A 14268-nucleotide genomic window follows, 5' to 3' on the forward strand; every position below is an offset into this window, starting at 1 on the left:
AGTACCTGATGATGACAGTGGTAGTCTTTAAGATGGGTGAGGCAGTCAGGAGAAAGTGTACGTTGTGAAGGCCTGTAAAGATACCTCCTCCTCTGCCCAGCAAAGTGCTCTCTGAACCAGACCACCACGTGATCAGATCCCCACCCAAATAAATGAGTCATCTGTCCTTCCTCATCTTTGACAACATTGCCCTGAATCATGGCCGACCTTGAACTGGTGAACCTGCCCTGTCTGCATTCTTTTTCCTGTCTGTGATGGTAGTCTCAGAAGGCAGAAATGGTGTGTTCGGTGTGCAGTCGTAGAGTAGTAGATGAGCTGGGCTTCCTGTATCAGAGTGGGACTCAAGAGTTTTACACAAGATTTTTCTTACACAGCAGGTGGGGTTCTTCTGCAGAGAATTTGTAGAGACTCCTAGGTTTCTGCATGTATGGTGAAGATGTCTCTTGAGCATCTTTAGGTTCCTCCTGCCCTGTGTCCAGATTTAGCCCCAGAAAGACTAGCCTCAAGCATAGTTTTCGGTTTGCTGAATTTGAAAATTCATGGGGCTTTTTCTTACTGCAGTGTCTCCTAGCGAGGGATGTGCATGGCTGCATACGTGCTGTGAGCAGAGGTTTGGTTGATGTTACTGGGGAACATGGCAGGGGTGAATCATTACACTTCCTATTCTGTTAAGAATACCACTAAACTGGCCCCTGGGTGGTTGAAATTGAGGAAGCGCTAGGAAGAAGCTAGCTTACAGATCTGTGCGGACTACCGGTTCAGGATCTTTTTGTTTTCCCTTCCAAAATGATATACATTGCCAGGAAAAGCTAACAAAAGTTTCAAGGCAGATTTGGAAGAATTAAATTATTCTTAGGCATATTGCCTGGTTTCCAACCATTTAGGGATATGTAAATTTCCGTGTTCTTTAGAGCTCTGTGTTTCTTTTGTACAGAGTACATTAGTACTAAAAATGAGATTTGCTAGTTCTACATTTTTGTGTGAATTTATGCAGAGAATATTTAATTTGATTCTGGATCTTCAGAAGGGGAGGCTTTCTTCAGACAGATAATATAGATTATTTTTTATATGCCTCACTGGTGGCATTAATTTTTTGTCTCTGATGACTGAAATGCAAAGTAGAGTACCCAAATTAATATTCTTGATGCACAAAGACTTCCAGTGTTTGTTTTTGCTTCCTTTTAATATGCAACTCTTCTAAGAGTGTTATTGTATTACAGCTAAGAGGTTTTAACCATGTAAAGTTGAATATTTTACACTTCTGAATGCCAGGGTAACAATTAGTCTGTAATTAAATTTGGCTTCTTCTGTTGCCTACACTGAAGAGTGCCTGTAATGGTAAACTTCTGAAGGGTTTCACTCTTTAAAACTTACTAAAGCTCTCTTGGACACAGCATCCTGAAATTGTGTGGCTGTTGTTTTTATTACCTTATTGTACTTCCAATTTAACTGGAACCATTTGGTTGCTTTATAATAAAGGTAACGGGGAAATGGATGGTGTCCAAAGTGTGTCCATACACACACTGTCCTATCGGCTGTCACTTGGACTTCTCATCTCTGTCCTAGTATCTTGGACTCTGCAGTGCTCTACCTCCACTGTGCTTAAAAAAAAATAAAAATACTTTCCATACCCAGCCCCGCTCCAGTAAGGTATTTGAGTACTGTATAGCAACGGTAGTTACTTCCTCCGGTTTCTTAAACTCCTGAAAATCTTGTTACTGTCCTCACCACCATCCTCTGCTTTCTTAGAAAGTCACTGATGATCCCACAATGAGCAGATCTTCAGATTTGCTGGCCTTGACTTAGTGTCGCCCACATGGATGCTTATGCAGGACTTACTCAGAGACCTCATCTGTGGCTCTGATCCCTCCTGTCCTATGTTTCTGGGGCAAGGCATTGCCTCTGTGCCTTGGCTTTCATGTTTGGGTTCACCAGGCCTCAGTGTGTGATTCTTGGATGGTTTTTTGACTTATTTTTTTGACAAGCTTTGATCTTTTATTAAATACAGCTTTGCTTTATTTGTAGTTTGTTGCCAAATCTCTGTGTCCCTTTTCCTAAGTCACAGCCCAGCTTTTAAGCAGCCACTAGCACACCAGCAAGTGGATGCCTGCATCCCTGTAAGTTCATTGAGTCTCCTGGCTTCCCTTTGCCTGGTACTGATATAAAATTTTTGCAGTAACTCAGGATGAGACATCCTTTGCTTTTCTCTCTCTTTCCCTCCCTCTCTCATTGTTCTTCCCCCTACTCCTGTCTCAGCATTTGCCACCGCCCACAGTTTTCTCCAGGTGCCTCTTGCTTCAGCCCCCTCCTTCCCATTCCTGCTGCCACCACCTGTGAGGTTCCAGTGCTTTGACTACTTGCCCAGACTGCTGCAACACACTTGTTTCCACTTTTATCACCTCTGTTCTTGTCCCAAACCAGCCCTTCCTGCACTCGGGTTTGTTAGCCCGAGAGTCCTCAGGGGCAGTGCCAGTGCCATGCTCCCTACTTCCTGCCCTCCCAGAGGTCTGCTGTGGCCTGGATGATCCACGCATGCCATGAAGGCACCCAGGGTGTCAGGTGGCTCCAACCTGTCTTTCCAGCCCGTGTCTGCTCTTCCCTCTTTGGCTTCAGATGAATCAGACTGCCTGTTCTAGCTCTTCCCAGAACAGGACATTAGCTTACTCACTTCTGTACCTAGAGTCATGCCACACATTCCATTTGCCTTCAGATACCTGCAGTTTCATGTGACATCTTCCTCACGTGATCCTCGTAGAATTTAGTATGTGCCTCTGTTATAGCGTTGACCTCATGTTTTGGTTCCCTGTGTACTGGTCTTGTCTCTGAGACATTGCCACTTGTCAGTGCCCCTCCTCCCATCCCCACCCCCTGTTCTTAGAAGGCAAGGACTGTCTTAGTAATCTTCATCAAGTAAGTGTACTCTTGCAGCCACACACTGGCCCGTGTACGTCTGCCAGATTGATTAACTACTTGGTGAATGGAAGTAGGAATTCAGACTCATGCAGATGGCAAAGTGTGATGTTCATTCATAAGTCTTGTTTTTCCTTTGCTAGGTGAAGCTGAGAGTGGAGTTCAACAGTAAAATCAGACGACAGATGGACAGTGTGACAAGAACGTCAGAGAGGATTGGGCCTCGCCGTGAGAGGCAGCCTGGAGTCAGCGTGTTGACAAGTTGCTGAGAAGAAAGCTAGGGAGGCGCTGTGGCACACACAGGAAGCAGAGGCTGTCTGCAGTCACACCATTGATGGAGGACAGATGGACAGCCGGATGGCCAGTGAGCTCTCCTCTTAAATCTTTGGAGAGTGGCCCTTTGTCCTCTGCTGGACACTTATTAGGAATTTTAACATACTCTCTGAACTCCTTATTTGTCAGAACGCAAACTTAGACTGCAGTGTGCCACCAGGCTCATCCATTGCATGGTGACATCTGCAAACATGAGTGCCGAGGGCTACCAATACAGGGCACTGTATGACTATAAAAAGGAAAGAGAAGAAGATATTGACCTCCACCTGGGGGACATACTGACTGTGAACAAAGGGTCCTTGCTTGCACATGGATTCAGTGATGGACAGGAAGCCCGGCCAGAAGAAATTGGCTGGTTAAATGGCTATAATGAAACCACCGGAGAGAGGGGAGACTTCCCTGGAACTTACGTTGAATATATTGGAAGGAAAAAAATCTCACCTCCTACTCCAAAGCCTAGGCCACCTCGACCCCTTCCTGTCGCACCAGGTTCTTCGAAAACTGAAGCAGACATTGAGCAACAAGGTCGGCATTGGTTAAGGATTACTTAATGACTTTTTCTTTCTTTCTCTTTTAAAGGTTTGGTCTGGGCTGCTGTGCTCTGGGCAGAAGTTATCTGGGAAACCTTTCTAGAATTGATATATAAGATGCATAAAACCTGGGTCTGTTATTACAGACCTGAACAGTTTGTGTTTGTGGGGTTGGGAGTTTCTATAAAACTAGGGAGATGGTATCTGAGAACCTGTTTAGTGAGTATCTTAAGCACTATTACAGTTGCCACTGAATTAAACGCCTATTGCATTCTTATTTTTGTAATTGATCTATCTAAATAATCACTTAGGGGAAGTATAGAGTAAGGCTAATGCAAGTGTATTTAGTAAATACAATTTGGATGGAAAAATATAGAGAGAAATAAAATGACCACAGAACTCAGCAGAGGAGTCACTGTTTTTCTAAGCTGTAACGTGGTTTCCTCTCCAGGATCCACTGCAGCTTACACTGATATGTGGCCCTGGAGTTAGCAAACAAATAAGGGTTTTCTCAGCTATTGCAGCAGTGTCATTTGTAGTATTAATACCTATAGTCTACTTGGCCATGATGAATGGAAAATAAAATTCACTGGATACTTTCTTCAGTGGAAACATTTTCTGCTGCTCAGTTTCTCACTGAGACGAGTAATGTTTGGCTTTGCTCTTAGATTTGTCAAATGCTGGTTTTTCCCAGTAGAAAATCTCCATCTTTTTTTTTTTTCTTGAGTAGTCTTTTTTCCTTTAGAAATGGAAAAAGGAATGGGAACTTGCATTTAAAATAAGTGACTTGCATTGGTTAGATAGTGAGTGATTGCAGATTTCTGGAAGCAGCTCTGATAGTAATATTGTATCTTTGATGCTGGCTGATTCTACACAAATGAATGAGAACAGAATGCAAGGAGGCAGCTGCCTTGCCACTGGGAATGGGATTGAGACTATTGTGAGAAGGTGAAGGAATTTACTAAAGATATACTTCAGGAGAAGCCCTTTATGAGAATATTTGAGAATACTAGATCCAAAAATGTTGTATTATATTTCATACTTACTCAAGTCTACTGATAGCTTTTACTGTATAATAATTAAAAAGCAAGCTTTTTCTCTGCAGGTAAATCAGAAAACCTAGAGTGTGCATCTAGATGTGTAATTTTGCCTTTCTTGCACCGTTTCACTTAGCACATTGAGTATAAATACTGAACTTTTATTCACCAAATTATACACTTGTCATGTGGCTTTTTTAAAAGTTAGAAGCATTTCCTTAAATAGTGTCATTCGAAAGGAAAAATGACATAATTTGTCCCAAAATACATAGGGTTGCAGAATCATAAAAATACCTGTTGGTTTAGAGAAGCTTATTAAAAGTTGTAGTAAGGGTATCTTGCTGAGATTATGACAGAAGAGTTTATAAAAATGGTTTCTAAAGAAAAATTGCCTTTAGTAACTGCTATCAGGTGAATTTCCAAATATACTTGGATATAATATTCAGGAAAGTCCATAGGAAAAATGATTTTCTCTTTTGAGGTGCTAAATTTTACAGTGCTTTCTTTCTCATGTAATGTGACTATGGAGATTTGTTTTTAAAGCCTGTTCATTTTTCTTTTTAGTTCATGGGAAAATAGAGTAAAATGAAAATTTTTAGTCAAATTCATGAAAGAGTTCAATGATAATATGCATGAAAGTATTTAGAAAAGGAAAACCTGAGTATAAATGAAAAACTAGGAGTAATTGAAAGGTTGCAAAGGCTTGCGGAGGGCGGGGAGCCAGGAGAGGGGGAGGGGTCACACTAAACCTTCTAGTGAAGCCACAATTGGCTCCCAGGAGTCCTTTGTTAAAGTGACAGGGGCAGTAGTGGTAAGGGCAAATTGTGTGTTGGAATCTATGAAGCCCAGGTTGTTTTTGTCCACGTGCATATCTGTTTGAAAAATTATGTAGTGTAAAATTGTGTGATGGTAAGAAAGAATCATTCTTTTCTTATCTAATTAAGCTCTCTTGTCTTTTTTTGTGTTTTTCCTTTTATTCTTCCACCTGATTTAGGCTGGGTTTTGTGTCTGACCGTCTTTCATCTATAAGATTAACCCACAAGGTCTAAGAATTCCTTGCAGTTCTCTTGTGGACACACACACACACAGAGATGGGCAGAAGTGCAGACAGAGGGTGCTCAGACTAGTATGCAAGCTCACCACATTTCCCTGTGTGCTGCCGAGCCTTAGTAACATTTTTCTCTCCTTTGAGACAGTCTTCCTTTATTGCCAACGCTGGTCTTAAGCTCCTGGGCCCAAGTTGTCCTCTTGGTTCAGCCCCTGGTAGCTAAGGCAGGTGTGCACCATCACACCTTGCTACCTTCTGGTTTTTATTTTTGCTTTGTCCTTTTTGAGACAAAGCCTCACTGTGCAGTTCAGGCTGGCATTTAACTCACTTTGTACCCCAGACTGGCCTTGAACTCACAGCATTCCTCTTGCCTCAGCCTTCTGAGTGCTGGGATTACAGGCGTGCACCATCATGCTTGGCTTTACCCTCCGGTTTTAAGGGAAAGTTATCGTTAGACTCTGGCCAGTAGTAGACTGTATCTAAGAGATTCCTCCCCATATGAGAGAACCTACCTTTTTTCATTCCTTCCTGGAACTCTGTTCCTGGGAATAAAGCTGTGATGTGTAACTGGACTTTGAAAACAAGACTCTTGAGCCAGGTCTCTTAACTTCTCACCAACCAAAAAAGCCAGCAGTATGCTGCAGAATGTTTTGCCTAGGCCTAAAAGTTTGTGTTTTTCTGTGTTTTGGTAGGCAATAAAATATATATTTTTGAAAGATATCAAAATAATTGATTAAAAGAAGAATCTGGAAAAAACAGATGTAAACACGAGCCTAACTACCTCTTTTTCGATCAGTATGTATTATTCGTGTACTGTATTACATTACATATTCCAATAGTATTTCCTCATGAGCTCCTCTGTGCTTACATTCTTGTTACTAAATTCTTGATTTGTTAAAACACTTCTCCTATTTACTTAAAATTTAGTAACTTGGTTCCCCAGAAATTGCGTACAAGGCAGGGAAGTAGCTATAATCAGTAATTTGTGTATCTGCAGTTATTTGAAAAGGAAGTTGACAAGAAAAAAGGATTTTCACTTTTAGAGCCCTGTAAAGCAGGTGGGTTCTGTCTCGGAGCTGCCCTGAGCACATGAGGAATTTACAAGCAGAAGCGCCAAGGCTGGGCCAGTGAGTCAGGGCGCCTGTGGGTATTCCCAGGCAGAGAGGAAGGCCTCCCTCCTCTCCAGGCTAGTCTTTAAAGGGAAGGACTTGATTTTCTTTCCTGGAGCACTAGTGACTGAAGTTCCATGTGATGTCATTTGAGGGGAAGTTTTTGCCAGATTACAGTGACCTGTGTCCTTCAAATCACAGGGCTGAGCAGGGGAAGTTTTGTTTTCTTAAATGATCCACAGCAGTTCCTTCTCATCCCCGCCTTTGCTTTTCATGTTTCAGTTACAGGAGGTCATGCAAGGTCTGAAAATCTTCCTGTAGATACTAGATATTGAGAGTGAAAAACCACATTGACATACCTTTTATTAAAGTATATTGTAATATTCTATTTTATTATGAGTTTGTTGTTGTTGTTGTTGTTGTTGTTTATTGTCTTACTGTGCCTACCTTATGAGTTTATCTGTAATCACAGGTATGTGTGTGTAGCAAGAAAATAGGAAGTAGAGAGTTTGGTACTATCTGGCTTCCGGCATCTGCTGAGAAGGATCTTGGAACATATCCTTCAAAATATGGGAGAACTGCTGCGTTCACCTGCTTTGGTTGAGGCTTCTGACTCTACATTTTTGTTTTTTTCCAAAATAGATAAAGGGTCTAGTTTGCATATCTGTACAGTTGGAATGAACCTTGCAGAAGTTATTTGAGACGGAGAGCCTATTCTGTTTACTTGTAACCAAGATGATTATGTAATACAATTTTCTTTGTCAAAAATGTAGAATATTAGAGGCTAATAGTGTTTCTTCTTAAACTTAGTTACTGATAGATTTTTTGGTAAATTTCATGTCTTTACTGATTTATAGGTGAATAAATTTTGTCTAAAACAGGAGTAATTCTGATTCATAAGCATTTCATCACTAAGTGTAAGTTTGAGAAAATAAACATTAGAAATTCTTAAATTCAACAAGCACATGGCGACTTACATCTGCTAAGTAGCATTGAAAAGGGGAGAATTTTATTCTTATGGCAAAAAAGAATGCCAAGTACATAATGCCGTTTACATATTCATATTTTGGTTAGTGATAAAACAAATTTTAGCGGTACAGCTGGCTATTATATTTAAGTTTATCTTTGTTTCAAGCAAATTTTTATGAGAAAGGATGAAGACTGAACCAGAAGAAAATAACCTTGTATAAGCTAGAAATGAGAAACACAATTGTGTGATACATTGTATCTTAATGTTTTGAAGTCCTGACTGAATTAGTAGCATTTATGTCACAGCGATCTTTAAGCTTTTGTTAAGAATAATCAAATAGAAGTAGACAAAGTGACTAAAGATTAACTTTATTTCAATTACTTGAGTGTAGTTTCCCTAAAATGTCAAATCACTTAACAAAATATGGTCAGAAAATACTTTATATTATTTGTAATTGTCACTTTATGTAAAAGATTATAAGTAAAAACACTGTTAAACTATAACTTTGTAATTAAAGATAAAACATGATATATCTACATTGCATACATTGTTAAATGTAATTTTGTAATTATAGACAAAACATACTGTGATACAATTTATAACAGTATCCATTGTTAAACTATAACAGGAATTAGAAATAAAACTTACATTGTGCTATAGTGTATAGCACTGTGTGCATTATTAAAGTATAACTGCAGTTAACAGTGTCATACAGTATGTAACATACACTGCTCCAATGTATAACAGTATGCATTGTTAAAATATAACTGCAGTTAACAACAAAACAAGCAACAGATTTTCTGTTTAATTATGTATGCAGAACTTTTTCCCAATGGCTTTATGCCATCCAAAGTTTGGCTGTCATTTTCAGGAGGAATACCTTCTCTCTACTGTTTTTTGCTTAGAAGCATTTTGCATTATCCACTTAGCTATTCTTGATTGATAACATGCATTGTGCATCGCCTATAGATTATTCTGTGCTGCCCCAGTTTGATGCATATTGAAGTTCTCATGGTGCATTTATTAACAGTATATTACCAGGGACCATTTGTAATTCTTTGATCAAAATGAATATTCAGGATAGGAAAAAACACAGGCACAAGTGAGCTACAGATTTTTGTGATATATTCCTTGAGTCAGAAATTCCACCCTGTTTGCTTCCTGTACATTTTGTAGCCACTCTAATCCCACTGTTCTTTAATTGGAAAGCTAGATACTATCTCTAGTTTTTGGCCATTTTTGTTTTGTATTAACTTCCCTGTTCCTACGCAGGAGTATTATTAGAGAAGTAAAACTCAGAAGTTGTCAGTGGTCAAATGTAGTGTTTTCCCAGTAATGCAATCGAGAGGCCTGTGTGTGGGAAGAAGGGAAGGAAGTGAGACTTATGCAGAGGCATACGTTAAGATGGTTGGTTTTTGGTAAGATGTAATTTTTAATATTGCTTACAGGTACTGACTAGGTTGTTAATTTATGGTACTGTAGTAGGTCATATAAGAAGACATTAGCTTTTTAACTATTAGGAATTAGAATTGAACACTCCTGATTTTATTTTTATCTCATGTTTCAAAAGAATTTTTAATGCTTAAAACTGTTGCTTCTTGATCAGTTAAGCTTACCTAAATTATTTTTTCCATGCCTGTGTCCTATCTGTAGAACCATAGTTGAACATATGCATCATTATGAAGTTACAATTTTAAAGTATTTTATAGTATTACTTACCATGTTCTTCTGGGAAGTAAAAAGTAACACTTTTTTTTGGTCTTTGAAGAAAAAGCATTTTAAAAGAATAGGGTTACTATGATTTTATTGCTGATAATATTAAATATCTGCTGAATACCTAGGAGTGAGATATGATGAATTTGGTTAGAACACATCAAAGTATATATGTATTGCAGTTAATGTTCCCAGCTTCCTCATAAATATACTTAATTGCTGAAAATGTATTTTCTAAGTTGAACCTTAAAAATTTGAAGACTTAACTGTTTGCCAAGCATTCTTATTAACATTTTCCATATGATCCACACAATCACCCTAGAACAGTGGCACATTACAACCATTTTGAGACTAAGAAGCTGAAGCTCAGATTATTCTGTAAAAATTTAAAAAGAAAAGTAACTCCATAGTGACAGAGCATTCATGGAGTTTATGAACTCTTCAGGCAGGACAGGCAGTCACAGACCTGTGGTTTTGTTAAGCAGTCCTTTATGAAGCTGTCAACAACTGGATTCTGTTTTTTGGTTGGTCTTAAATTATCTGTTAAATTTTGTCACCTATTCATACAACGACACAAAGATTACCTTCATTTTATTTGTAATTTACGACATTTTCTTATGTCTGCTATGTACTGCATATTAAAGGGCTACATTATAAAGAGACTAACAAGATGATGTAAACAAAGTTTTAGATAGGTGTGCGTCTCTGCAGTTTTTCTCAGTATGAAAATATACCTCAATCAGGCTCAAAAGTTATGTAGCATTGTAAATAGATTTACCTTCCGTTTCTGTTGGTCTTGAAAAATTTTAATGTCTGCTTCTGATGTTTCAGTTTCAAATTTTCTTATTTCTGTCTCATGTCCTTTTGATTAAAGTGAAGCACAAAGTGATTATTACCCTGTTAAAAGCGAAAACCCTGAGGATTTCCAGCATAAGAATTGTGTTTTGGCATGTGATAACAACCACTGAAAATCCCAAAGTATGACAAATTTCAAATTGATGCAAATGAATCTTCAGGCTTGTACCTGAGCTATGTCAACACTAGCAGTAAATGCTATTTTAAAAGACTGAGCAAATTACTAAATTCCTTTGAAAGTCAAATCTTATTTCTCAGCAAAGTCAACCACTGGCAAGTTTATAATATAAACATTATGCTTCTCTTACCTGACTTTCAAGGACAAAAGGGTAGATGAGGGCAAGGGAAAGGTGCAAGTACAAGTGAAGTGAGTTTCTAGGTGCTGGCAGTGGCACAGAGCGTCCCAGAGGTGGCCAGGCCAGCGAGTGTCAGTGAAACTTCTTGGATGTCTTTATTTTTGCTTATTTGTTTGTTTGTTTACATTGAGATAGTCCTGACATAGCCTTTTGAAGTCCCTAAGAGCCTCCTCTTACTGCATCCTTAAGAAGCCAGAGGAAAAACACATTATCAATGCTTGTAAAAACTTGAACTAACTGGCAGTGATGTCTACTGTAAACTAAATGGGCCTGGGTTTAAAGATACAATAGAAAAAGTTTTGAACACCTAAAAATAGACAAACCCAAGTCCTCCCTGACTGTCTGCCCATAATTCCAAAAGGGCTTAGGCAGCTGGCCCAGGGATGTTTTTTCTTCCTTATCTGCCTAGCAGCTCTTGTTATTCAGTGGGAGGTCACAACTCAGAAAATAAGCTGGCTGAGATGGAGGGTGAAGTAGGGGCTAGGACTGCCGGAGCCTGAGCAGCCTGAGGATTTTATTCCACGAAGAGAAGTGTGGGGGCAAGAGCCCAGTTAGAAAGATCGGCTTTAACTGAGGGTTTCAGTATTCTGGGCTCTTGGTCATTCAGCACATCAGAAAGCCACACAGTGAAGGCAGGAAAAGATTTATCCTTAGGCCAGTAAAATCAACATCGAAATAAAAAGCATTTTGGGAATTGCCTGGCAACTGTTCACTTCAAGCGCCCAACTGACTTTAGTTCTCAAGCCTGTACCTACATAGATAAAAGAGGATACAGGCTCAGAGCAAACAGCTTGGTGACTTCAAAGATCATTCCTTGTTTAGTGATTAGAAAACAGGAAAAACCTAATGAAGCCTTCTGAAAATGATTGCTCCATCCAGACAGGAAGGTCACATTGATCGAAGAAAGTAAAACTGTAATAACTCATTAAAATCCACACCAGACACTGCCTAAACTAAAACCTGTGTTGTGAGAGATAAGAGAAGATAAAGCTCTTGCACGATCAAAAAAAAATTTTTTTTTTAAATGAGGGGAGAGGATATGTAGAAGATCTAACATGAGAATTGTAAGTGGTGGTGAACAGGAACTCAGGTCAAGTGAAATAATGAATTACACATTCGTGCCTATGTGCAGATTTGAAAGCTTTGCATTTTTTAAGTGTGCAGTCAGTGAAAGGCCACCTCTTGATATATTTTGGCATTTTTTTTTAATGGTAAAAAAATGTTAGAGTACCTAGTGAAACTATTGGGCAATATGTTTGCTACTGAGGGAGAAAATTACCTTCTTTCTCTGTAGCAGTAAACACTGGAAGACAAATCAATTAAATTACAGTAGAGTTCCGAGGAGAAAAAGTGACTTGAGAATGTAATGAGCCTTCTGACCGAGCGGGACGGCACAGTCGCTGGAGAAGCTGGATTGGACCCCTGGCAGTCCGCCCCAAGACACAATGCTATATTCTGAGAAAGTCCTCATCAGCTAGGGGTGTCCAGGAGCCACAGGCAGAGGACCGGTGAGCTCTGATGCCATGTTCGGTGACAAGTGGTTCCTTACAAAAGGACATCTAAACAATGGACAGAGAAGAGGAGATGGTCTGTTTTAAAGGACATTTTATTCCTCATGCATGCTGGAACCTCTGGGTCTTCAGTGCTTAAAATATTAACCATCAATTGAGCCCTCATGTGGCTAGTGCTTCTCAAGGTTATATATAACATAAATTTAGATATATATCTGTCTATAATGTGTCAATTAGAACTTACATCAAGTTCATGGATATAAGTGAAATGTCATATCCATAAATATATCTGATAGGGCAGTATATAGGGCAATGTGTAAAAACCATTATTCACTTAATTAGTCAGACGCACCTTTTAATAATTGTGCTTACTGTTTTACTTGGAAAGGGGGTCTTCGGGACTGAGGGCTGACTCTTAACTGCCACTTACTGAACTTCATTATTTAGGGTTTCGCTGTAACTGTCACTTGTGGTCTAGTCTTTCCCTAAAGGGAAACTTGAACTGGATCAGCTTTTACATGTAAAGAAGGTTTAGTAAACATACTGGAGTCTAAGATTTAGGTTTTTAGCCGCATCTTCAGTTCCTGTCAGACCGCAGCGCTCCAGTTCTTCTGTGATTGGAATCAGCTGCTTTGGCCCTTGTTAGGGAAAAGTTTCATAAAGCGCAAATCATGGTGACTTGTTTTCTTTTGCCAGTTTCTAGGGTCTGTGTAGCAGACGTGAGACTTCTTTGTCTATCATGTCTTGGTTAAATAAGTGAACTTCCATCATCAACTTTTTCATTCATTTAACTTCTTTTGATGAATTCCAAAACCTAGATGTTAAAATTTTGAATAATTTATGTTCATTAATGAAGAAGGCCAACCAGCCTTTCCTCCATCTGTCTTCCTTTTGTATCTCACTCCTTCCTTCATTTGGTTATAGTCTAGCCGTGGACTGGTGGCCTTTCGTGTACCTTAGGGGAAGGATGGGGTCAGTGATCTTTTCCCAAAATACAAGACTACGTCACTCCCTACTTCTCTAATAACCCCCCTCATTCTGTTCTCTAAACTACATTTAAAATCTAGCTGAAAGTTTTGCTCAGCTAATGATAGCAGTCTCTTGATTCAGTGGGTGCTAAGGGACCATCTTTTATCAGCATTTAACGTTATGTGTAATTCACATGGTGGAATATTGTAAATTTTATATTCTAGCAAATGAAGTTGATAACCTCCAGAGTTTGTTGTCTCCATTTAATGTGCAATTTCCTAAGGGAAGGAAACAAGGATGGTTAACATGAGGGCAAAAAAAACTTTGTTTATAAGAGTTTTAAAGAGGATAACTAATACTAAATGCTTTCAGTAGTGGCAGTGCAGATACTGGTTCATTTTGTTACCTTATTCAGGTAACAGTGAATAACTACTGAATTGTTTGATTGGCTGAAAAGACTACACATGTAGGTTCTCCCCCCTCATGCTGCCGAATGTTTTTTCAGTTCATTACATCTAGATGCTACCTTTTCCTTTTCTTAAATACGTGTAAGTGGAAACATTTTAACCTCTGAGATTAAAAGTGAGAAACTTCTTCAGCATTGCACTGTGCTTGTATGTATGCAAGCCTGCATTGAGTGTATGCTCTATGCTCCGTTTTATCTCACTTGTCCTCTTTACAGGTAGAGAAGTAGAAGGAGAAATTGGACCAGAATCAAACACTGGTAGCTGGCAGTTCTTTGCTGCAGACTCATTTCTGGATGTGTTTTGGCAGGGCTAAGGGGTGATGGCACATGCTTGTAATATCAGTTACTTGGAAGGCTGAGACAGGAGGATTGCAAGCTTGAGAGTAGTCTTAGCAACTTGGCAAAACTTTGGCTCAGGAAAAAAAATTATTTTAAAGGGCTGGAGATAGAGCTCAGTGCTC

At 39.2% G+C, this 14268-nt stretch overlaps 1 protein-coding gene across 1 annotated transcript in view; it reads left to right on the forward strand.

Moving 5' to 3' along the window:
- Positions 1–14268, forward strand: part of Pik3r1 (phosphoinositide-3-kinase regulatory subunit 1) — a 75976-nt gene that overhangs the window by 6961 nt on the left and 54747 nt on the right. Inside the window, exon 2 of the mRNA XM_003462679.5 lies at positions 3054–3768. Within this exon, the coding sequence (XP_003462727.2) occupies positions 3417–3768 (352 nt within the window). The 5' untranslated portion in view covers positions 3054–3416. The remainder of the gene's footprint in view (positions 1–3053; positions 3769–14268) is intronic.

This window comes from Cavia porcellus, unplaced genomic scaffold (assembly GCF_034190915.1).
Source record: "Cavia porcellus strain 051 isolate PalLab524CR breed Dunkin Hartley unplaced genomic scaffold, mCavPor4.1 scaffold_11, whole genome shotgun sequence".
In the NCBI taxonomy this organism is placed as follows: Eukaryota; Metazoa; Chordata; class Mammalia; order Rodentia; family Caviidae; genus Cavia; species Cavia porcellus.